This window comes from Humulus lupulus, chromosome X (genome assembly GCF_963169125.1).
Source record: "Humulus lupulus chromosome X, drHumLupu1.1, whole genome shotgun sequence".
Classification (NCBI taxonomy): Eukaryota; Viridiplantae; Streptophyta; class Magnoliopsida; order Rosales; family Cannabaceae; genus Humulus; species Humulus lupulus.
This window is the reverse complement of record NC_084802.1, coordinates 266,098,245-266,125,232: the sequence shown is the minus strand read 5'-3', so window position 1 is coordinate 266,125,232 and position 26,988 is coordinate 266,098,245. Positions and strand designations below refer to the sequence as shown.

The following is a 26,988-nucleotide window of genomic DNA, read 5'->3' as shown; positions in this document are numbered from 1 at the left end:
TATTAATTATAATTTTTATTATTATTTAGATACGCATGTATTAAGTGTAATTAAGGCCCGTTGGCCGATGTAAACCTCTTTGAGCCTATAAATAAGAATCAAATGGCTCAAGAGAGGGGACTTTTTGCTTTTCCAACATTTTGGCTTGAGAACGCTTGAGTTGAAAGATTCTAAGAGAGAAAAAGAGTGTTGTTATCCATCACAATTGTATTTATCTAAGATACAGTGAAACTCGTGAACCCTAGTTCATTGATCACTATTCTTGGAATACTACATCAATAAGAACACTAAGTGGACGTAGGTTGTTACCATTCTATTGGGGCCGGACCATTATAAATTGTTTGTGTCATTTATTTTTTTTTTCTAGAGTTCTTCTCATTTTCAACCTATTTTATATCGTTTATTTGACTCCGTGTCATTGACCAATTCGGGGGTCAACAATTCCTTAAAAGCCTTAACAAGAGATTTTAAAAAAATGATAACTTATTATAATATAAAATTTTATTTTTATTTATAACTATTTTTTTTCACATTGGAGAATGAGGTTTAAATTTGGGACTCTCTTTGGAAGGAGAGGTATAGCATCACTAGACTATGACTACTATTTATAAATAGTTGAAATATATAACTATATAAAGATTATTCTATATGGTAGGTAACCATTTGATATCCTGTGTTTTTGTAAAGTATCGTTTTGGTACCCTGTGTTTATAATAATGCTCATTTAGCACCATGTATTTTGAAATCGTACATATTTGATACCTTATACTCAAATTTAATTGATACAATTTTATCAATTTAATCAAACTGTTTTCAATTTTATGAGTTCTAAATTCAAATATAATTATTTAAGTACATATAACTAGTGATAATTCGATTATTTTGATAAAATTTTATTTATTAAATCTAAATTTAAAATGTCAAATATGTATGATTTTAAAAAATAATAATAAAATGATATTTTGAAAAAACACATAATTCCGAATGAGTGAAGTGCCTAGCGAGAATTACTTAAAGTTGGTTTTGCTATATTATAATGCCACGTGATCTCATTGCACGAGAGCCTTGTACATAAGTTTTTTTTTCCTCCACAAAAGTTTCATTTTTTTTTATTGGGACACGATCTAACATGGAAATTATCAACTAATCTTTCTTTTAGCGGTAACCGACCCATGTTCAGTAAACACAGACCGACCATTCTTTTTCTTATTCTCATATTATATATATTCCACTTTCGTAAGCAAAACGACACAAATATTCGATCGTTTCGACAAGTGAAATCTGTTCCTTCCTCCTCTCCAGGATTCTTTACGTCCCTCCTTCACTTTCTCTCATTCACAGGACTTCAGGTTTCAGTTATATTTTACTCTCTCTCTCTCTCTCTATATATATATATATATATATTTATATTTTAAATTTAATAATTTTTACAAAAGTCCAAGATTACAATTGATGAATTCTCGTTTTGATATCTGATCTTTCAATGACAGTAATTTGGTTGGTTGGTCGGTTGTTTATGGCGTACGGGAATTGAATTTTGCTTGCGAGAAGTCATTTTGGTCTAATTTTATTTCTAATTATCAACAATTTAAAATTTGAATTATCTGTAATGTATTTGTGTAAATTATTGTGGAATTTCACTTCAGTTATCTTGATATTGTTTGGTTTTGTGTGGTGGGTATTAAGGTTGGAGAAGAAGACTTGGGTCAACGTTTCTTACAGGTTTAATCAAGCTTCTTGCTAGAATAATATGGTTAATTTATCTATATTGGCAGTTGAAACACAATCACTTGTGTATGAATTTTCTCTTTTCGAAGCATGACATAATTAGTTGCATATGATTTTTAACTTCGCTCATAGAGTTCACTTAAAACAGAAAAAGTGATTTTTTTTTTGTCAGTGTTAGTGCAATGTGAAGCTGCATAGCCTTATTATAAATCTTCTTGTTCGTAGATTTTGCCTTAAGAAGTCTGTGATGAGTCGGGGAAGCATCTACAGAAGACGCATTAAAGTTTTCACTGTGGCTTTTATAATATACTTTGATTACAAGGTAAATTGTCATGCCCTTTTAATAAGACAATGCTGCACTACCCCTTTTCTCCCTTATATTTTTACTTAGTTTTTTTTTGTTTATTTATTTATTATTATTATTTCAATTTTTATTTGGTGCAAAAAGGCCTTACAACGAAGAGAGAAGTGGACCAGAAAATCTAAGAGAGCTGCTTTGTGGGGCAGAGCTCATGAGCGGAATGCTAAACGTGTCCTTAATTTGATAGTAGAGTTGGAAGGTTTGTGGGTGAAGCTTGGACAGTATTTATCTACACGTGCTGATGTGCTTCCTGGGGCTTACATTGCTCTTCTCAAGCAGTTGCAAGACTCTCTTCCGCCACGTCCTATCGAAGAGGTTATCTTTCTGATGCCCAAGCTTTGCATATCAATGCAGTGTAGAGATATTTATTTGATGCTTCTGATTAGGCTGATTACTCTGCTGTCAAAAGTTTCATCTAATTACTCTACTCCGTTCATTGATCAACAAATGATTATTATTTTTGGCTTCCATTATTCTGTGCTAATATTTGGGCATGTTAGTATTTGGCTTATTCCTCTGGACTTTTTGCATTGATGTCATTATGAGAGTACGTTTTTTTTATCCCCTTATCCTCAGTAAAAATCAAATAATTTAGTTTTGTTTGGACAGGTTTGTAGGACCATAGAGAAAGAGTTGGGGAAACCAATGGATGATTTATTCTCAGATTTTGTGAAAGTTCCTTTGGCAACTGCATCGGTAAGATTCTCACATTGTAATAGCAGACAGAAAGATACAATCATGTAGTTCAGCACATCAACATCTTAGTGTTCTTTAATTCACTTTTATATAGATAGCACAAGTGCATCGTGCAACTTTGCTCGATGGCGAGGAGGTCGTTGTTAAAGTGCAACATGAGGGCATCAAAGCAATTATATTAGAGGTTTGCAAGTTTGGATATAATGCTGTTGGGATGAGAAATGTGATTTTAGGCTGTTATTTGTTGTTGAATGAATGTGACTTTTGGTGATCATATGTCGTTGGGTGTTGGGCTTGCTATTGTACAGGACTTAAAGAATGCCAAGGCAATAGTTGACTGGATAGCATGGGCAGAACCTCAGTACGACTTTAATCCTATGATTGATGAATGGTGCAAAGAAGCTCCCAAAGAACTTGACTTCAATCTTGAAGCTGGTATGCTCATTCCTGTTTGCCTCAGTACATTTTATTTGTCCTTTTGTTCAGTTAAAATATTTTCTCCATGCTGCTCCACGTGTGAACACATAATAATTTTAGGAGTTGGCTGTTGGGACATGGCATTATAAGCTTGTTTGAGTTGGATTAACTTTGATTATAGCCATTAGTCTATTCTCTGATCAAACTTCTTGTTCATTTCACAGTTCAGAATTAGCTATTAGTAACTGCATATAAGCACTATTTTTTTACTTATGTCCAGTTTTCAATTTCTTCTCTATTACAACTTTAAATAGGCTAAATTTAACTTCCACTCCCCCTTTGGCTTGATAACATTGATTTTTTTTTTTTTAAAAAAAGCTTGAAATCTAGGCAGATCCATTGTGGTTTTGCTTTTGCTTTAATCATTTTAATCTTGTACACAAATTGCTTAACTTGTATGCAATTCCATCCTCCTTGGCTTCTTGGGGACTTTGCAGCATTAATCTGTTTACACTTTCCTTTGTTTTGTAGAAAATACTAAAACCGTGTCTAAAAATCTTTGTGGCAAAACAAAATGTGACGATAGCATGATTGCAGATGAAGTGAATGTTTTAATTCCAGAGGTTATTCAGGTACTAACTGCCATATCTTCTAATGCTAGAGTTTTTGCACTCCGAGCTTGAGCCTGGAACTTAAAACAGTATTGCTTACTTTTGTGTTTTTTCTCGTGTATAATTGAAGCATCAGTCTTTTATCATATCAAATGTGGTAGATTATCATGGTGGTAAAGAGGCTTATTTTCTTTTTATTTTTTGGGGCTTGGAATATTGTGTTGTATAAAAGAAATCTAAGATACATGGGCATTTAAATTTTGTAATTGTTTTCAATGTCAATTAATTAACGCAAGTTAATTTTTCATATGGGATTTGACAAGTGGAAAAAACTTTGGGGTTTAACAAACTTATGAAATTTCGATTCCTGCAGTTATTAACTAAATCCAGGTCATTTACAGTATTGAAATTGGATCAAACAAATGGTAAAAAAATAAGGGTTAGTTGACACTGCAACTTATGCAAAGCTTAAATATCAATATGCCTAGTTTTTGGTTAGAGGGGTATTTTATCCTTAGATGTAACTTTTACCTAGTTTTATATTTGGATGGGTTATACTTTTTCTTTCTGGAATATAATGATTGCAAGTTCGTTAAATGCAATCTGTTTAAAATCATGTTGCTTCCATTGGCAGTCAACAGAAAAAGTCCTAATTTTAGAGTATATGGATGGCATTCGTATAAACGACTCTGAATCGCTGGAAGCTTTTGGGATTAACAAACAAAAGATCGTTGAAGAAATCACCCGTGCTTATGCCCATCAAATCTATGTTGATGGATTTTTTAATGGCGACCCTCATCCTGGTAATTGTCTCCCTGTCCTCTTTATCCTCTATCGGTTAATATTTTTTTTTTCTTTCCGGATTGATCCAATCACATATTTTAAGTTTTTAAAATAACGCTGACACTATAAATTGGTTTTGTGGGTTCTTTTGCACAGGAAATTTTCTTGTGAGCAAGGAACCTCCACATCGTCCAATTTTGCTTGATTTTGGGCTTACAAAAAAGCTGTCTAATTCTTTCAAACAAGCACTGGCAAAGATGTTTTTGGCATCTGCAGAGGTATAATTAAAATTTAAATATTTATTGCAACAATGCTGGTGTTTATTTGACATTCATAGACATGATGGATGAATTATTGTTTGTTGACATTGTGTACATAATTGGGAACCTTGCATAGACTATCTTGTGTATGTGCTGAAAACTTAAACAACAAAAAACATTCATTTTCTCTAAAATCTATGAAGAAAATAATTATCTTATTTTATTATGAGAAGAATAGTAAACATTTATAGGGCTCTTGAGTTTCTTACTAGGTTAAACAACAATTTTGATGAAGTAAGAGGTTGTTTGGTCAATCGTTCCCTATTTCCTGACACTGAAGAAGCATTCTCGGAGGTTCGCTGTGAAGAAGCAGGACGTCATGTTATGCTCCATGCTCCTGAATTGCAACCCATAGAAAGCTTTGCTCTTATCTCAAAATCAGGCCCACCTCCACAGGGCAGACACAATCAAGATCCTAGGCCTAATTGCAAGGGTGACAGACCTTGGTGTGATCATTGCCAACGTCACGGCCTCACACGATGGATAATCGATTCAGGAGCAACTGATCACATGACATGTTTACTGCATTTGTTTGACTCTTATTATCCATGTTCCACTACATCTAGTGTCAAAATTGCAGATGACACTCACTCACCTATTGCATTAATTGACACCATTAAATTGTCTGCTGATTTACTTTTTAAATTAGTACTTTATGTTCCTTCCTTAAAATGCAATTTAATTTATCATTGTCTTGCTAAATTTGTGTCCAATTCTTGTCAATTTCAAGATCTATCATCGGGGAGGATGATTGGCGTGCTAGGAATCGTGATGGACTTTATTTCTTTGACAGTTTCAAACTCTGTTTCTGATTCTGATTCTAAAACAATTATGTTATGCCATTGTCGACTTGGGCATCGAAGTTTTTTATATTTAAAGCATTTGTTTCCATCGTTTTTATCAATAAAAATGTTGTTGATTTTCAATGTGATATTTGTTAAATTGCCAAACACACATGCTTTTTTTCCTCCAAAAATGTACACCTTCCAACACATTCTCTCATTCATAGTGACATATGGGGACTCTCAAAGGTCACTACTTCTCATGTTGGTTTATTACATTTATTGATGATCACACGTATCACCTGGGTATATTTGCTTCAGCATAATTCTGACACAAGTCAGGTTTTTCAAAACTCCCACCATATGATCAAAACAGAGTACCAAACATCTATTAGAATACTTCGTACAGACAATGGTACCGAATATTTTAATACCTCCATAGTCCCTATTTTCTACAGAATGGGATTGTTCATCAAAGCTCGTATGTACATACTTTGCAACAAAATGGTGTTGCCGAGAAGAAAAATCGTCATCTCTTAGAAGTAGCCCGTGCTCTCATGTTCACTGTGCATGTTCCAAAATATCTTTGGATGTTGTCCTCACTGCTACTTATCTCTTTAATTGCCTTCCCAGTCGACCCCTTTAGTTCAAGACACCATATTTTGTTCTTCAATCTCTATATCCTCACATTTCCACAAATACTTTGCTAGTCAAAGTCTTTGGTTGTACCACTTTTGTGCATATTCACTTCCCGCATCGGAGTAAACTTGATCCTAGAGCCATTAAGACGATCTTTCTGGGTTATTATCCTACCCAAAAAGACTATCGGTGTTATTGTTCCCTCACCAAAAAATCATACATCTCCAGTGATGTCACATTTTTTGAAAATGCCCCTTATTTTACTCCCACCTCGCTTTAGGGGGAGTACAACCATCACAAGCAAGAAGCTTAGTGGTCGTGGGGATTAGAATTACCCCTAGCCACTCCATTCTCTTCTAAGCCAAAAATCACTTCGTTCTCTTCTCTAGAGCTAGAAAACTCTCCATCCTCTCCTGAGACAGAAGTCAACCAATCCTTCGAACATCCACCTTCTAAAGAAATCATCAAAACAGAAAAAACATCCTCAAGACCAAAACATGCAGAAAGAGATACAGGTGTATTCCAGGAGGATCCTCATCACAGTCAAGAGTCAAATCCGGTGATAGAACCACCTCCCTCAAAAGATCCAAGTATTCTTCTCTCAAACACTCGGTCAAATCTAGATATTCCTATTGCTTTGAGGAAAGGAACTATAGATCTTGCACTCAATTCCCCATTTCAAATTTCATTTCTTATGAAAAATTGTCAACTCCATTTAAAGCTTTTACCTCGAGTCTATCTATGAAAACTGGAGAAAAAAGATTGTATTTTATTTCTGTGTGTTTGATAGGCCTATCATTAGGCAAGTCTATCATAGGTGAAATAAATAAGTTTATTGGGGGTATTTTTTAATTAGTTGATTTTAATTACTTATGTATGTTATTGTATTCTTTGGGAGTTAAAGTTGTAATTACAATTGCTAAGGTGGCTTTAATAAGTCTCAGCTGGGGGAAATTATATATATAGAAGGTCATAGAGTCTGTGAAGGGAGGCAGAAGTAAGAGAAGTTGGCTCTAGTGGAGTGTTTCCAAACCCCTCAAAAGTTTGGAGTAGGAGAGTTCCAGACCTCTTGAAAGTCTGAGTTTTATAATTTTTTTCTATCATCTCAATAAAAGTTAAGAGGAATTTTTAGTAAAGGAGTGCTTGGGTCTAAAAGGTTGATCCTATTCTAAGGAAAACCTATTACTAGGACTAAGGGATATGGAGTGACCATGGGAAATGGAGATGCAATGAAATGTGAGGGCATAGGTAAGAATTTAAATCTTAATTTCCAAGGGGTAGATGTCTGGGACAACTTGTTACCCTTACAATTGGGAAGTGCTGATATTATTTTGGGGCTGGAATGGTTAACCACCCTCGGAATGACCCAAAGAGATTGGAAACTTTAGACTATGGAGTTCAAAGTGGGTTCCAAACAAGTAAAAATACAGGGGGATACTTCACTCGACCGGTCATTGGTTTCACTCAAGGCTGATAAAAACCCTCAAGACCGAGAAACAAGGGGTTTTGATAGAACTGAACTAGATCAAACAATTTGACGAACCAGAGGATGGACACATTCTAGAATTTTTGGAGGTCTTATCAAAACATCAACAACTTTTCACTCAACCAACGGGACTGCCACCACAACGAGCCCATGAGCATGCAATTACACTACAGCCGGGGATTCCTCCAATCAGCGTAAGGCCTTATCGTTACCCTCATTTTCAGAATACTTAGATGGAAAAATTGATCAAAGAGATGCTTTTGGCTGGCATTATACAACCCAGAAGTAGCCCCTTTTCTAGTCTAGTACTTTTGGTTAGAAAAAAGGATGGGTCGTGGCGATTCTGCGTAGATTACCGAGCACTAAATCGAGCTACAATCCCGGATAAGTACCCTATACCCGTTATTGATGAATTATTTGATGAACTAACTGGTGCACTAATTTTTTCTAAATTGGATCTTAAATCAGGATATCACCAAATACAGATGCGAAAAGAAGACATCCCTAAGACCGCGTTTCGTACACATGATGGCCACTACGAGTTCCGGGTTATGCCTTTTGGGTTAACCAACGCCCTGGTCACATTCCAATTTCTTATGAACGATGTCTTTCGACCCTACTTACGGCAATTTGTTCTAGTATTCTTTGATGACATTCTGATTTATAGTAAATCCCGAGAACAACACAAACAACATCTTGATATAGTGCTTTCCACTCTCCACATTCATCAATTATATGTCAACTTGAAGAAGTGTGCTTTTGGGAAGGAGAAAATATCACATCTCGGTCATATTATCACCCAACAAGGAGTGGCTGCCAATCTTGAAAAGACACAAGCTATGATAGACTGGCCATTACCGAAAAACATTAAGGGCCTATGAGGATTTCTCGGACTGACGGGGTATTACCGAAAATTCGTGGCCAACTATGCCCGAATAGCACAACCCCTAATAGACCAGCTCAAGAAGGACCAATTTGCATGAGGGCCAGCAGCTACGGAATCGTTTAGAGCACTCCAACGAGCTATGACAGAGGTACCGATCCTTACATTACCTGATTTCAGCAAATCATTTGTGATCGAAACTGATGCATCAGGCCATGGCTTAGGGGCTGTCTTATTGCAAGACCAGAAACCAGTGGCTTACTACAGGCAAGTACTTGGGGTTCAGGCCAAAAAAACAAAATCCATTTATGAGAAGGAACTAATGGCTATAGTTTTTACTATCTCCAAATAGAGGCCATACTTATTAGGGAGAAGTTTCACAGTAAGGACAGACCAACAAAGCCTGAAATTTCTGCTAGAACAGAGTAAATAAAAAATGGGTATTTAAACTAATGGGGATCAATTTTAAGATTGAGTACAAGCCAGGGGCCTCCAACAAAATAGCAGATGCCCTTTCTAGACAAACTGATGTCGCGGAGTGCAATGCACTAACTACAATAGAATGGCCTCTTTGGCAAGAGTTATTGATGGAATTGGACCAAGATCAAGTGCTGAAACAACTCAAAATGGATATCCAATCAGGCAGGAAGCATCACCATGGATTTGTAGTGCACCAAGGTCATCTCCACTACAAAGGCCGACTGGTAATACCTCGGAAATCCAAAGTCATTCCAAAAATTCTGGAGGAATTTCACAATACTCCTTTTAGTGGCCATTCGGGTGAGCTCAAAACATATAAACGGCTAGCAGCAGAGGTTTTTTGGGAAGGACAGCAAGCAGATGTTCACAACTATGTCCGCAGTTGCACTGTTTGCCAGCAAAATAAATTGCTTACAACTTCTCCAGCAGGACTCCTTCAACCCATTTCGATTCCAGCTCAAGTCTGGGATGAAATCACTATGGATTTCATTGAGGGCCTCCTTCAACCATTGTCTGTACGGAGTATTTTGATAGAGGTTTGAAACTGTGTTTGGATCATATGATGAAAGTTTTGAAAAACTTGACACGTTTCAGACTTGTGCTTAAGCAGATAAACCCAAGTAATACGTGTGTGATCATCAATAAACGTAATAAACCAACACTTACAATGAGCAGTAGTGATCTTGGAGGGTCCCCATATATCAGTATGAACAAGAGAGAGAAATGACTTGATGGTGTATACATCCTTTCAGGAAGGAAACACGTGTGTTTGGCAAATTGACATATATCACATTGAAATTTAGCAACATTTTAATTGATAAACAGAGATGGATACAGATGTTTTAAATATAAAAAATCTGGGATGCCTAATTCGACAATGCCATAACATAATAGTGTTAAAATTGGAATCAGAAATAGTGTGTGAAACATGAGTAGAAAAAAATCTTTAAACTTTGTTAAGTGGATGCTGTCTGTCGAAGAAATAAAGTCCGTCACGAATCCTAGCACTGCCAATCATCCTCCCCGATGATAGATCTTGAAATTGGCAAGAATTTGACACAAATTTAGCAAGACAACGGTTATCGTTAGTCAATTTGTGAACAAAAATTAAATTGGATTTCAAAGAACATAAAGTACTGATTTAAGAAGTAAATCAGTAGACAATTTAATGGTGCCAATTCCTGCAATAGGGGATCTGTCATGTGATCTGTTGCACCGGAATCGATTATCCATGGAGTTTGGGCAGCGGAAGAGAAATTACCAGGGTGTGCCATTGAAGCACTATGAGATTCAGATCCAGATTTGGGTGCCATGGAAGATAGACTCAGAAGAGTATACAACTGTTCGAGTTGTTCGTTACTGAAGGAAGGGGCAGCAGTAATTTTGGTTTAAGTCTGAACTTGGTTGGCCATTTTGTCATTTTGGCAACGAGGAGTCCAGTTTTGTGGTTTTCCGTGGATTTCCCAACTAGTAGATCGAGTGTGACCATGACGTTGGCAATGATCACACCTAGGTCTATCGCCCTTACGATTAGGTTGAGGATTAGGATTGGATTTGCCAGATGGTGGTGGACCAGTTTTGGAAAGAAGAGTCGAACTTTCAATAGATTGTAGTTCTGGGTTAGTGAGCATGACACGACGACGTGCTTCTTCACGTTTGACCTCAGAGAAAGCTTCTTCAGTATCAGGAAATGGGGAGCGACTAACTAGGCGACTTCTTACTCCATCCAAATTGCTGTTCAACCCAGTAAGAAACTCAAAGACGCGTTCTTTCTCTAATTGTTGTCGCTGGATTGTGGTGCAGTCAACACATAGTGGTGTGGTATCCAGATACAGATCAAGTTCCTGCCATAAGTCTTGTAAATCTGAAAAATATTGGGTAACAGTTTGATTACCTTGCTTAATCTCTTTGAGTTTGGTGCAGATCTAAAATATTTGAGAAGCATTACCAAGGTTAGAATACATTTTTCGGGCAGGATCCTACACTTCCTTAGCAGTCCTAAAGAATAAATATATGCGACTAATTTTATGATTCATCGAATTAATTAGCCACGCAAGAACTATAGACTTTTCAGTTTGCCATACCTTGTATGTAGGGTCAGTGGAAGATGGTGCCGGGAGATCACCGATGATGTACCCAAGTTCCCCACGTCCAAAAATGACGAGTTTGACTGATTGGGCCCACTGAAGGTAATTTTTTTCATCAAGTTTATGGGTTGTAAAATAAAGAGTTATTGTCATGGCTATATAGAGAACCTATAGAACCACTGAACTGAGTTTGTGATGGAGGAATAGATCCTCTGGTTTGAGAAGAATCTTCGACTGGTAACATTATTAGAGACAACGACTAAACAATTTCTGGAAAAAATGGGCTTGGGCCTGGAACAGTTGGGCTTTAGTCTAAATGAGGTGAGACAGAGACATTGAGGAAACTATGGGAGGCTTGGGCCTGGAATAGTTGGGCTTTAGTCCAAAGGAGGTGAGACCGAGACATTGAGGAAACGAAGGGACGGAGCTTCGTTTGGACAGATTGCAGGTTTGGGCAGGTGTTGAACGACTTCGCTGGAGTGCCTGGAACATCGCCAGACTGCTTCGTCGGAGTGCCTGGAATGTCGCCGAACTGCTTCGTCGGAGTGCCTGGAGCGTCGCCGTACGCGTTCGGGACGTGCGACTGGATGGAGGGACAACTTGAGGGTGCTGGAGAGAGACGATCTCACCTGGAGCACGTTTGAACGTTCGGAGAGTCGAGGAACGACCGCCGGAAAGAATGGAAAAAAAAAGAGAGTGGTCGAGAGAGGGAATCGAGAGCCTTAGTTCTCTGATACCATATGAAAACTGGAGAAAAGAGATTGTATTTTATTTCTGTGTGTTCTTTTACCGCCTAAAACAGTGTGAACATATAGGAAAAATATACAAGTAACGAAAACGTTACAACTCCTATAAACCAGGCAAAGAAATGGCAACATTAAGGCAGAAATGATTGAGTTCGTAACTGTCAACACTATCTGTTGTTGTGATTCCCTAGAATATCAATGCACTTAGTACTTTGCAATGGAAAACAACAGTTCTCGAAGATATAAGAGCGCTTAATCAGAATGGAACATGGAGTTTAGCGGAGTTGCCACCAAACAAAAAGATAATAGGGTGCAAATGGATGTTCACCGTCAAATATAATGCAAATGGATCCATTAAGAGGTACAGAGCTCGATTAGTTGCTAAGGGTCTTACTCAAACTTACAGAATTGCTACATTGAAATGTTCGCCCCCGGTTGCAAAACTCAATATTATAGAGTTTTACTCTCGCTAGCAGTCAATCTAGATTGGGAGTTGCATTAACTTGATGTAAAAAATGCATTCTTGAATGGTGAACTAGAAGAAGTGTACATGAGTCGGCCTCTAGGCTTTGAAGAATCTCTCAATACAACCAAAGTTTGCAAGCTAAACAAATCACTTTATGGCCTAAAACAATCACCTCGAGCATGGTTCAATTTGTTTCTGAAAGTTGTCAAGGGGCTTGGATACATACAAGGTCAAACTAATCACTCTCTTTATTAAACACTCAGAAAGGGGGAAAATATCAATGCTGATTGTGTATGATGATGACATAATTGTCACTGGGAACAACACTGAAGTGATAAATTCAATCAAAGAGATGTTGGCAAGAGAATTTAAAGTCAAGGATCTCGGTGCGCTCAAGTACTTTTTGGGAATGGAATTTGCTAGAAGCAAAAGAGGTATGTCTGTGTCCCAAAGAAAATGCACTCTAGACCTTCTAAAGGAGACAGGAATGCTTGGAAGTAGGTCCAGCAAGACTCCAATCGAGCTTGGAGACAAGAAGAAAATGTTTGAAGGGAGTCCAGTTGACAAAAGAAGGTACCAAGAGCTATTAAGAAAGCTCATCCACCTCTCACAAACTAGACCTGACATTGCCTTTGTAGTAAGTCTAGTCGGTCAATATATGCATGATCAGTGTCAAGGACATCTCAATGCAGTATGTAGAATATCAATCTAGGTCTATCATGTAAATATTTGTACAACTGATTTTTAGGGATTATGATCCCATTTGTGATTTGTTATTCTCACAGTTGGATGATTCTAGAAGCTATGAGATATTTTAGGAGTTTTGAGAAGATAGTAAATTTACATGATAAGACAATTTTTTAGGACTGCAGTTTCAGTAAAAAGACTCCATCCATAATCGACTAGCATATGAATATAAATTTTATTCTCAAAACCTAAGTCTTTTTCATATTTATAAAAACAACTATTTTTATAATCAATTATAAACTATATATAAGAAGTTTTTACTTACTAAAAAATACCATGACATACCAAGAATATATGAACGTACCTAGAAACATAGAAAAATATACCAATAAACTCTGTCAACTCAGTATAGATAGTAACAATATAGATCTATTAATAAATGAACTAAAAGAAATTCTAGATAATCAGTTTAATAATTTATCACATAACATAATAAATACTCTTAACGAACATTATATCTAGTTATTAAACGAGGAATATAATATTAGTTATAATTTATATCTGGTCAAATAATTTTACTATTTATTAGAAAGTATTAAAAGTGATATTTTCAAAAATAAAAATAAGACAGTCATAAATATTACTGATTATTAGTTGTCACTAATTTTCAAGCTTACAATTTTTAATTATATATTAAAAATTATATACCATAGTCAAGCCTACAATTTTTGAACATATTTATTTTCAAGCTTACAATTCAGTCAAGCCTACAATTTTTGAACGTATTTATTATAACACCATTGTCTATAATTTTTGAACATATTTATTTTCCAGTTTACAATTCAGATTGTCACCGATTTTCAATTTTCAAGCTTACAATTTTTAAAAAGAAAGAATGAAAAAAAAATTCCAATGCTGAACTACTATGGCGCTGATACCATCTAAAAGCTATGAAGAAAATAATTCTCTTATTTTATTATGATATGAGAAAAATAGTATTCATTTATAGGACTGTACAGAATAAATGAGATAAATACTAATTCAACTAAATCATGTAAACAAAGAAAGTACATAAAACTATACGTATACCACAGCTATAATCAAATCATTTTGATTTTATTCTGATTTGATTTCCTTAACATATCTGTCTACATTTTCTATTTATTAGAATTTAAATTCAGATTTTAATAGCTGCAAATGAATGATTTCTTTATTGCTGTTTTCTTTTCTGGGGTTGCCTCAAGCTGTTCTTCTTGAATGTGATGCATTTGTTTCAGGGTGATCATGTGGCCCTTTTGTCTGCTTTTGCGGAAATGGGGCTTAAGTTGCGCCTAGACTTGCCAGAGCAAGCAATGGAGCTGATAACTGTTTTCTTTCGTGCAACAACATCAGCAAATGAGTCTCTTGTAAGGATGCGCTATGCTTTGTGATTATGCTATTTTGATTTGTCTGATATTTCTTTTCCTTTGTTTTTTGCCCTTTCTTCCTCTGTTTGTTTGGTAACTCCTTTCATTTATTATCTAAAATAGGAAAGCATGAAATCTTTAGCTGAACAAAGAAACAAAAACATGAAGGTTTTACAGGAAAAGGCAAATCTTAATGAAAAAGAAGTTAAACGTTTTAATCCTGTAAGTTAATTTCTGCCTTGTCTCATCCATAAGTTTCCCTTTGATTTGGTCATTAATTTTTTCTTCTTCTTATTATTATTATCCCGCTATATCTAGTGATGGCATCTATTTTCAGATTGATGCTTTTCCTGGTGATATTGTAATATATTCACGGGTTCTTAATCTTCTTAGAGGTGTGTAATTGATAAATCTTTATTAGTAACATTAATGTTAAGATACTGTCTAACGCTTTTATTCTGAAATGGATTATAGGGCTTTCTGCCATAATGGATGTGCGCATAATATATCTTGATATTATGAGGCCATTTGCTGAATATGCTTTGCAAGGGTAAGATTGTTATAAATCTTGTTTTGTTATTATCATTTCTGGTTTGTTTCTGATTGAACTAACATGAACTCTGTCAGAAACATTAATAAGGAAGCAAAGGTCAATGACCAGTGGATCTACGACACACCTATCCATTCTGATTTGGAGGCAAAGTTGAGGCAACTCTTAGTGGAGCTAGGGAGTAGTGATAAAATTCTTGGAATCCAGGTGTGAACCATGATTGAAAAATAGTTTTTATTTCTTATCTAAGTGTGGAAAATCAGCAATGATATTATGTGTTTAATCAATTGTAAATAGGTTGATTTGGTCAATGATACCAAATAGGAAAGATGGGATTATTTTCCCAATCTTTGTAGTTTGTTGTTTTTGTATAGTTTCTCTTTCTTGTATTATTTGTCTCTCTATATAAGTGGAACAAGATACACATTTAGTGAGTGAGTCAACACAAAAATAACATTCTTCATTTTCCTAATATGACATGATATCAGAGTCAAGTTCCAATCTAGGACCTATGCGTTATGCGTCCACCATGCTTTTGATTGATTCTGTCCGTCTCTCGCTGTCACTCACACTAAATTCTAATTTTTATTTTTTCTTAATGATTTTATAAAGGTATGTGCTATTTCACTCAATGACACACTGAATTCTAGTTTTAATATTATTCTTAATGGTTTTCTGAAGATATGTGCTTACAAAGATGGAAAAGTTGTCATTGACACTGCTGCTGGACTGCTTGGTAAATATGATCCTCGTCCAGTTCAACCAGATAGTCTTTTTCCAGTTTTTTCTGTAACAAAGGGTATCACTGCTGGAATGTTGCATTGGCTAGTTGACAATGGGTGGGTACATTTTCATTTTTTCAAATTTAATGATTTTTTTATTATACAATTTTATTACCCTTTTGTTTGTTTCACTACCACTTTACACCCCACTTGTTTACCAAAATACTACCCTATATTTGACAAAATAGTACAAAAACCGCCCTTGAACATAATGCAGAGTAGTATTTTGTTATTTATTAAATGAGAGAGATGTAAAGTGGTACTGAAGCAAACAAAAATGTGGTAAAGTAATATAATTTTTTTCCCTTATGGTGTTAAAACATATTGTCTTGCCTATGCATTTGTTCAATGACTGGCCCTGATTTTCTGTATTGGGTTTGATTGATTTGATGGTTGGATTCCGTTATGTGAGGTGAAAACAATAATACTCTATTTTTCATTGAAAAGGCATGCACGTATATATAAACATCGAGGAATCTGTCTTAGGAAACTATATAATAAGGAAACTAGAATTAGAGTAATTAGACAGCTAAATACAACTAATACACAACTAACACTCCCCTTCAAGTTGCAGCATAGATATTGATCATGCCCAACTTGTTACAAAGATAATCAACCCGAACCCCATTTAAAGCTTTCGTGAAGATGTTCTCTAGTTGTTTTTCAATCTTCACATATCCTGTAGAAATCACGTATTTTTGAATTTTCTCACGATCAAAATGACAATTTCAATGTGCTTAGTTTGCTCATGAAACACATGGTTACAAACAATATATAGAGCAGCTTGGTTATCGTACCACAATTTTGCTAGTACTAAAGTTTTAAGTCCTACTTCAGTCAAGAGCTGATATGTCCACATTATCTAGCACACAGATTGTGCCATAGCCCAATATTCTGACTCTGCACTGGATCGTGCACAATATGTTGCTTCTTGCTCGTCCATGAGACCAAAGATACAATAACCTAAAGTAGATCTTTTATCCATTTTGGAACCTGTCCAATCTGCAACTGAAAAACATTCAATACGAGTGTGCCAAAACTTACTACATTATGGACAGAGCTTTTCCAGCAAAGGAAGAGATGGATGACCCAATCTACAATGAGCCTCGAAAGGAAAAGTGACACCTGAGCAAGTAAAAGAAGTTGGTAACGATGTGTCAAGAATGTAGAGGCTTACAAACTTGTGTCCTTTACCAATAATCTTCTTTGACATAAGATTCTGAAATAAGCAATGATGAGGAAAAAATGAGATGCAACAGTAAATATTACAAGTTGGCTGACAGAGAGCAAATTTAAGGATAAATTAAGTCAATGTATGACATACAATAGAGGAAGTAGAGGGGTGGGAGTGATGGTGCCAGACTCGTGATCACAAGATGGTGGCCCATCAGCTAAGGTAATGGTAGAAGTGGAAGCGTTTGACTGAAAAGTAGAAAAGAGACTATAATTACCTATCATATGATCAGTGGCACCAAAATCAATGCCCATTTGGAGGATGAGGAAAGAAGACAAGCGTGGGTTTACCTGAATCAACTACAGCAGTGATAGAAGGACATGAAGACTTGAGTGAATCTTGATACAGTGTGAACTTGCCATATTCATCGGCAAAGATAAGGATCGATTTGTTAGAGGTATCATCAGTGAATGCAACATGGCTAAGTGTTTTTACTGATTTTTGTACTAAAGCTTCCTACACTCAGCTTTGTATGGCTTGGCTTACGACAGTTGTTGCACAGAATGCCTCCAGAATCCGTCGTTCGAATTTCAAATCCTTCCTACACTCAAACTTTGTATGGCCTGGCTTACGACAGTTGTTGCACAGAATGCCTCCAGAATCCGTCGTTCGAATTTCAAATCCTTCCTACGCTCAAACTTCGTATGGCATGGCTTACGACAGTTGTTGCACACAATGCCTCCAGAATCTGGCGTTTGAGTTTCAAATCCTTGTGAGCCCTCTCCTTTGTTTCCACTGCGATTAGTTGATTTCCCAGGTGCATGATTATTATTTCGACTTACCGAAGCACCACTAAGCAGAACGGGTGGAGTACCTTATGTGTGGAGAACGCGACTTAATACGTCTTGTATAGATGAGATCTCAAAACCTCAGAGAACTTGTGACTTAGCAGACAATCAGGAGAGAGGCTAGCTAGGAAACTCCTGATAGCTATCGTCTCTCATTGGCTTTGTTGAATCTTCACATCAGGATTAAAGGGTAGCAACATACTAAGCTCCTCATACGTCTTCTTTAATGCCATAAAATAGTTTATAAGGGACTGCGAACCTCTACATGTCGGAGATATTCCCTTTTACAAGAATATCTATCAAATATTGAGAGATTTGATTGCTTTACAAGAATATCTCTAAACTAGGAATTTATCTAAATAATCTGATTTTTTTCCCACATCATCCAAATTTCGTGTACCTCAAACACTTATTCCCATCCCTATTTGTCAATATAAACCCTCAGTCTCTCCGGTGTGATATTTGTCAATTTTCTAAACACTCTCATCACTCTTTTGCCGCAAGACCTCATTACCTTCTCATCCCTTCTCACTCATTCATGGGGATATTTGGGGACCATCCAAAATTCAAAATACGAGTGGGGCACGTTGATTCTTGTTACTAGTTGACGATCATAGCCGCTTAAGTTGGACATTCCTCACGAAAGAAAAGTCTGAAACAAATTAGATTTTCCAAAACTTCCACAAAATGATTCGACCCCAATTTCCAACAAACATTCAAGTATTAAAAACCGACAATGCTCGTGACTTCTTCAATTCTGTCCTTGGATCATATTTACAATGACATGGGATTGTTCATCAAAGTTCCTGCGTCGGCACACCTCAACAAAATGGTGTGGCCGAATGCAAACATTGCAATTTACTTTAGGTTTGCTTTTTTCATATCATGTTCCAAAAATATTCTGGGGTGATGCTGTCCTCACAGCCACCTATCTCATAAATAGAATGCCATCACAAGTCCTAAAGTTCAATACTCCGCTGCAAATCCTTCTCGAATCATATCCTCACTCACATCTTGTGTCTCAAATTCCCCTTTGTGTCTTTGGTTGCGTTGCATTTGTCCATGTTCATTCCTCACACCGAAGCAAACTCGATGACCGCGCCACCAAATGTATCCTTCTCGGCTACTCATCCAATAAAAAAGGCTACAAATGCTACTGTCCAATTTCCAAAAAGTTGTTCCACTCCATGGATGTCACTTTCTTTGAAGGCCAGCCTTATTACACCAATTCTACAATTTTGGGGGAGAACCATAGTCAGGAATTGCAAAATTGGGACGTTGTTTCTCTCATTGGCAATACAGTTAATTCTCCTCCGAATACTTCTCACAACACTATTTTTCCAAGAACATCACCAACTCCTTCCATTGCCCATACTCCAAACTATTCAGTTGAATCACATGAGCCAAGATATTCTCATCCAATCTCTTCAAGTCTTATCCACATTCTAAGCAAAGAGGTCCAATCGCATCATTTAGCCGAATCAAATGAGCCAAGAACTCATCCATTTTCTTCAAGTCCTAACCCCATCCCAAGCAAAGAGATCCAGGTTTACTCAAGGAGAAAGAAACAACTAGCAAGCATTGAACAAGCCACTGCACAAACTCAGCAAGATCAAGAATATAATTTGATCTCATTCATCCTTGAAAAAACACAGGTTGACGTTATACTTGAACCTATTATGGGAGAAAATGTGTTAGATGATCTAAACATCCCCATTGCTGACAGAAAGGAGGTACGCTCTTGCACTCCACATCCCATTCACAATTATCTGAGTTACTCAAGCCTATCTCCTACATAGAGCCTTTATCACCTCCTTGGACCAAGTTCAGATTCCCACATTGGTCCAGGAAGCCCTACAGATTCCTGATTGGAAGGCTACCACGATGGAAGAGCTTAGAGCACTTGAAAAGAATGAAACATGGATCCTCACAGATCTTCCTCTTGGCAAACGCACAGTTGGCTGCAAATGGATCTTCTCAGTCAAGCATAAGGCGGACGGAAGCATTGAAAGATTCAAGGCCCGCTTAGTGGCCACAGGATTCACTCAATCCTATGACATTGATTACAAGAGATGTTAGCTCCTGTTGCTAAGTTGAACACCATCCGAGTTCTCTTGTCGATTGCAGTAAACAAAGAATGGTCTTTATTCCAACTTGATGTAAATAACGCATTTCTTAACAGAGATCGTGTGGAAGAAGTATACATGGATATCCCTCCAGGATTTGAGGGCAGATTCACAAAGGGAAAGGTGTGCAAACTCGACATCCCTGTATGGCCTCAAGCAATCCCATCGAGTCTGGTTTGACAGATTTACAAAAGTTCTAAAGGGAGATGGCTACACTCAGTGCCAGTCAGATCTCACTCTGTTTGTAAAACATTCAGCAGGGGGACAACTGATAGTGTTAATTTTTATGTCGATGATATTGTGGTTACAGGAAATTTCATGGAGGGAAAGGAAATTTGACTATTGATGCATTAAATAGGGTACCATAACAAAAATACCCTACCCACTATATACATGTCCATTTGATCCTAATATTTTCCTTAGTTCCAAAAATACCCTTGTCATTTGTTTCCTACTTTCTCTCTCAACTCTCTCGGACTCTCTCTATTCTCTCCCTCACTCTCTCGGTCCCGAAACCAAAATCCTCAAAATCTCTCTCCTTTCGCATTCACTGTCAAATTTGTGGGCATTGTCTTCCACGACCATGACCGCACATTAGTGGCAATAAATCTCGGCCGGAGTGGGCGGGTAGGCGAGAAAACCCAAGAAATCGACGAAACAACCCTGAAATAGTAAAATGTGAGGGATTTACTTGTTTATTCTGCAATAAATTGTCTGGGCCTGGTTTATTTGTTAATTTTTTGTTCATAGGATAGATTGGGACTGGGGAAGGAAGAAATTTAGGTTTTTTTCGAGATTTTTTTTCACCTCGATAGGCCTCGATAGTATATGTTAGGTTCTGGGTTTGATTGTGCCTCAATAGGCCTCGACAGACCTCGATAGAATTAGGCATACTCTGATTTTTTGCATCTGCCTCGATAGACATCGATAGAGTTAGATATACTCTGATTTTGCATTGCCTTGATAGACCTCGATAGAGTTAGATATATTATGATTTTGCATTGCCTCGATACACCTCGATAGCCCATGCAAAACCATAAAATACCTAATTCTATTTTGGCCTATTGAGGCAATGCAAAATCATAATATATCTAACTCTATCGAGGCCTATCGAGACAGATGCAAAAACTCAGAGTATGCCTAATTCTATCGAGGCACAATCAAACCCAGAACCTAACATATACTATCAAGGCCTATCGAGGTGAATAAAAATCTCGAAAAAAACCCTGATTTCTTCATTTCCCAGCCCCGATCTATCCTATTAACAAATAAACCAGGCCTAGACAATTTATTGCAAAATAAACAAGTAAATCGCCCACAATTTTCTATTTCGGGGTTGTTTCGTCGATCTCTTGGGTTTTCTTGCCTACTCCGGTCGAGATTTCTTGTCACTGATGTGCGGTTGTGGAAGACAATGCCCGCAGATTCGACAGTGAATGCGAAAGGAGGGAGAGATTTTGGTTTCGGGACCGAGAGAGTGAGGGAGAGAAAGTGGGAAACAAATGACAATGGTATTTTTGGAACTAAGAAAAATACTAGGATCAAATGGACATGTATATAGTGGGTAGGGTATTTTTGTTATGGTACCCTATTTAATACATCAATAGTCAAATTTCTCGGAGGAAATTACTCATCTCAAGCAGCTCCTCTCCAGTGAAATTGAGATAAAAGATCTAGGACAATTAAGATAAATCCTAGGGATGGAAGTAGCAAGATCCAGACTGGGCATCTCAATCGCCCAGCAAAAATATGTCCTCGGCCTCTTACCTGAAACAGGGATGATTGGATGCAAGCCAGTTGACACACCGATGGATCCTAATACCAAACTTGGAGCACAGACAGATGGAATAAAAGTTGATCGAGGAAGGTACCAACGTCTCGTGGGAAAATTAATCTACCTAACTCACACTCAGCCTAATATAATCTTTGCTACAAGTGTTGTTAGTCAATTTCTCAACTATCCCATAGAGGAACACATGGATGATGTTTATCGGATTTTTAGGTACCTCAAAGAAACATCAGGACAAGGGCTAATGTTCAGAAAAACTTTTCACAAGAATCTTAAAATCTACATAGATGCAGATTGGGCAGGTTCTCTTATTGACCGAAGATCCACTTTCGAATATTGCTCCTATATTTGGGAAAATCTCGTATCTTGGCGCAACAAGAAGCAACAGGTAGTAGCTCTCAAGCAGTACTGAAGCAAAATTTTGTGCCTTGGCACATGGAATTTGTGAAGGAATGTGGTTGAAACGCTTACTTGGTAAACTCAGAATTCGACTTGAAGGCCCTATAAATGTTTTCTATGATAATCAATCAGCCATAGCAATTGCAAAGAATCCAGTCCATCATGATAGAACCAAACATGTCGAAATTGATTGTCATTTCATCAATGAGATGATTGAAGGCAAGATCATCACGTTGAAGCATGTTCCCTCAAGACAACAAGCGGAGAAGGTCGAGAACAACCGGAGAAGACCACATCAAATGACGTGTCGTCACGTGCCCCCGCATGGGGAAGAAGGCCGAAAGTGAGCCCCACGCGCAGGGGTGCTGGAGGATGGACTCCGAGAAACTGCAGATTGGCGGCTGGGCAACCTCCTTGTGTGGCTGTGATAACCAAAAACCACTCTAAATTGGATTTTTTGAAATGGAATCCAAAAAGATACTAAACCCTAGGTTGTGTTTATGCAAAAGATCCAAAACAAAACCGTAATTATATAACCCTAAGGTTCTTGATACCATGTTATGTGAGGTAAAAATAATTGTATTCTCTTAATTATTTATTGAAAAGTGATGCACATAAATATACACAACTAGGAATCTATCTTAGGAAACTATACAATAAAGAAACTAGAATTAAGCTAATTAGGTAGCTAAATACAACTAATATACAGCTTACAGATTCAATCATTTCTTACATCCCTATATTCTTCCTTTTTTTTGGTGGTTTTTATTTTATTTTATAATATTTTTTCCCTGTCACTTTGTCCTAGTTTGTTTTGACGCTGTTATGAAAGATATATGTGAACCAAAAGACATGGATTTAGGAATTCTTTTATGTTGTACAAAGATTTTGATAAGATAAATGGAGATTGGAATTCTCATTTAGGTTGTACTATAAGTTATTATCAAAACACCAGCAAAACCAAGAATGTCATCCTAGATGATTATGGTTAACCATTAAAGAATTCTGAATTTCTTTCTCCATATATATATTTAGATGGTTAACCATTAAAGAATTCTGAATTTCTTTCTCCATACATATATTTAGATGGTAAGCTGAAATTTTCAGCTGTACTACTGTAACTATGCATCCTGTGCTTTCTTGTTTTTTTCAGATGTTGATATAGATATAGAATCTGTGCACTTTTACTGTCCATAAAAAAGATTTTCATATGTATGTGAATCCGAATTATAATCTTTCAATTCTGCAGTAAATTGAAGCTTGAGGAAAATGTAGCAAATATCTGGCCAGAATTTCAACGGAATGGAAAAGATCTCATAAAGGTTTATTAAATGTTTTGTTTAAGCTCTAGATATACTTCTTCCATATGCATTCAAGTTCTTTGTTCCTTGTATATTTTATCTGTGATTGTTTTTAATTGGTTTTTTTTTTCAATTAGGTGCATCATGTGCTTAATCACACATCTGGTCTGCACAATGCCATGGCAGATGTTACCAAAGAAAACCTCCTGCTGTTTTCTGACTGGAATGAATGTCTTAATTGCATTGCTATGGCAGCCCCTGAAACTGAACCTGGCCAGGAGCAGTTGTACCACTATCTATCTTTTGGCTGGTTATGTGGTGGAATTATTGAGGTAAAATTGATTGCTTTTTTCAGATCATTTGATTTGACTTCAGTTTATTAGAAGTATATCTTATTGTGAACTTGAAAAAGAAATCAATTTATCAATGACCTAATTTAGGAAATTATGACGCTTTGGTTTGAATTTACTTCTACTTAAGTGGGCATAATATATACTTATTTAGAGTTCATAATATGTATTCTGATGTAGTTTATTATGCTTGTTCTGTTTTAAATTTAATGCTTATGACCAATAAAAGCAGAAGACCATTCCAGGATACTTATAGAGTAGCTACCATCTTTTTTATCAAGATTCACACCTGCACGTATATTTCCATTTTAATGGTTCTTCTCTCTTAATTTGGAAACACCGTTTCTATAGACTGAGACTCATCCATCAATGAAAGAGCTGGTTAGAATGGGTACACATTTTATTACTCATATATCCAAATCTAAAATCTTTGAGGCAATCTTAAAATAATCTCTATTTAGGAGTTTCACTAATCATTCTTTGTCAGAGTCTGGTTGGTAGTCGTGATTCCTGCTTTCTTCACTTAGATTACCTTGTAGTTACTAAAGGAAGATTATGTAGTGAACTCTAAGGTTCTTAAGCACAAATTAATCTTTTTTGCAAATCTAAGTAGAAGAATGCTTGAATCACGAGCTACTTATCTGTTCTCATTCCCACTTTTCAAGTTCTAATTATGAATTCATGGTGAACAGCATGCATCTGGGAGAAAACTTCAGGAGATTCTTGAAGAAGCCATCATTCAACCCCTTCAGATAGAAGGAGAACTATACATTGGAATTCCTCCAGGCAAGTGTGTTTTGAATGCACATTCTTTACATGATAATGGCCACACATTCTTATTTTCTTCATTTATCTGCAAATTACTTTTTGTTACTTGTTCTTACAAAATTTACTTCGTTGGTAAGAAAATTGTAATGGTACATAATAACTAAGCCAGGCTCTTATTTCAACCAAAATGTTAGAATACTTTCACGACAACAGAGGACGAGGTTTAAAATTTAAACTTCTGCATTTACAAATTTCAATTGTCACCATGCGATGGTCCTTTTATATGTTATGAACTTGGAATTAAAATTTCAGGGAAGTTCTACAATACACCTATTTTGGGTGTATTGGTACATCCCCTCTTGTTTTTGGTACCCGGATGATTTTCGACGTAATTTTTTTATGATCACGTACATTGTAGTTATTTAGAGCATCCTGCAAATTTTCATGAAATTTTGAATAATTTAGTGTTGAAAACAGGTTCAAATAGTTTGTTGCACGGGTGACTATTTTTTTTATGCGCGTGAAAAGTAGCCTATTTGAACTTTGTTTTCTGCACTGTAAATTATTCCGAATTTTTTTGAAAATTTGCAGGATGCCTTAAATAACTACAATGTATACAATCATAAAAAAATTGCGCAAAAAATATCCAAATACCAAAAATAGGAAGGGGTGCACCGTACACCCCAAAGTGGGGGTTACACCAAAGAAGCACCCAATATTTCATTCATTGGGCTTGTAACTTTAATATTTGTCCACATGATTGCCTAATGTTTGATCATGCATAGTAAATGAGTGTTGGAAGTATAAATTTTGCCAACCTCCTAACAGAACTTTTGGAGATATGGTTTTTGGCAATTACCTTACCCATGCAACGTTGCTCCTCCACAGGGGTGGAATCTCGCCTTGCAGCACTTACCGTAGATTTAAATGATTTAAACAATCTTTCTGGGTTTAGCAGCCGTACAGACTTGCCATCGACTTTTCAACCAGGCAACATTGCTCAACTTGCCACCACAGTGCCTGCCATATTCAACATGCTTCATACTCGACGAGCTATCATACCTGCTGCTAATGGACATTGCTCAGCACGTGCGCTTGCACGGTATTATGCAGCCTTAGTTGACGATGGTGTGCTTCCACCTCCACATTCCTCTTCCTCTATGCCACCACTGGGTAGCCACCAACACATCCCTAAATTCCCCCCTCTGAAGTCATTCAAAAAACATAAAGCTAGAAGAAAGGAGCCAGCTGCTACTTCAAAGACCAAACACAGCGACAACATACAAAACCCAAATTGTAGCAAAGACTCCGATGGTGGTAACCATAGTAGATATCCTAGTAGTGATAGTAACACCGGGCTTATTGGTGAAACTAGCAGTAGCAACAGAAACGACACTAATACGACTGACAGCAGTGGAATAAAGAGTCCTCGAAGTAACAGTAAGATTTTTAGTAACCCCAGAATTCATGATGCATTCATGGGTGTTGGTGAGTATGCGAATTTGGCTAGGCCAGATGGGAAGTTTGGACTGGGTTTTAAGAGGTACAATGCAAAGGATGGTTCGGTTATTGGGTTTGGGCACTCTGGAATGGGTGGATCAACTGGATATTGTGATGTGAAGAATAGGTTTGCTATTGCTGTGACCTTGAACAAAATGTCATTTGGTGGTGTGACTGCCAGAATCATTCATTTTGTTTGCTCAGAGTTGAATATCCCCACGCCAGAGGATTATTCAAATTTAACAGAGATTGGAGCCGATACACAACTAAATTTAGGTAGGCCTTTGATTAACTGAGAAACTGGACTAGTCTTTCTAATCATCATTTTTTCCCTCGTATCTCAAAAGAAAATGATATAATAATTACTTGGCCTGTTCGCTTTACAGCTTATGTATACAAGCACATACAAATACACACATGTATTATTTTATATTCACACACAAGTGAACAATATTCATGTCAATTGAGAAATCATATCCTTATTCACTCTTGGCTGGAAAAACACTTGCCTAGATTCACTTTTTCTATTTTTGGTACTTCCTTTTGGTTTGCTATTATTTTCGTCTCTGGAGGATACCTTGACTTGTCCTCTTGTAATTTTTTATTTTGGTGATATATTATTTAAAAAGTGTTATAATTATTCTGTTTATATGTTTTTGTTTGGGTATGTTTTGTTGGGACAGAGGTAAAGTAGCTATAAAAAGAACCAGCAAGTATAGTTATTATTTTAGGATAGAAATTAGAAAGTGAAACCTTTCAGCCGTGGCATTGATGTTGTCTGATGCAGTATGCAAAGGGAAATTTGAGGATGTATGCTTCCTCA

At 36.7% G+C, this 26,988-nt stretch overlaps 1 protein-coding gene across 5 annotated transcripts; it reads left to right on the top strand.

Moving 5' to 3' along the window:
* Positions 1-1,131: 1,131 nt before the first annotated feature.
* LOC133804281 (uncharacterized) lies at positions 1,132-26,649 on the top strand. Of its 5 annotated transcripts, XM_062242434.1 has the most exons (21): positions 1,133-1,349; positions 1,491-1,559; positions 1,687-1,722; positions 1,954-2,050; positions 2,177-2,404; positions 2,699-2,785; positions 2,880-2,969; positions 3,094-3,220; positions 3,734-3,834; positions 4,448-4,616; positions 4,753-4,874; positions 14,450-14,578; positions 14,702-14,800; positions 14,916-14,973; positions 15,053-15,128; positions 15,206-15,335; positions 15,810-15,967; positions 23,496-23,568; positions 23,685-23,879; positions 24,590-24,683; positions 25,554-26,649. In XM_062242434.1, exons 4-21 carry the CDS (start codon positions 1,976-1,978, stop codon positions 26,459-26,461), a joined length of 2,919 nt encoding a protein of 972 aa, XP_062098418.1. In that variant the 5' UTR covers positions 1,133-1,349; positions 1,491-1,559; positions 1,687-1,722; positions 1,954-1,975; the 3' UTR covers positions 26,462-26,649. The 5 variants fall into 5 exon arrangements, with proteins under 5 accessions (XP_062098421.1, XP_062098418.1, XP_062098419.1 ...); XM_062242435.1 differs by lacking the exon at positions 1,491-1,559; XM_062242433.1 differs by having other exon boundaries at positions 1,491-1,722.
* Positions 26,650-26,988: the final 339 nt, after the last annotated feature.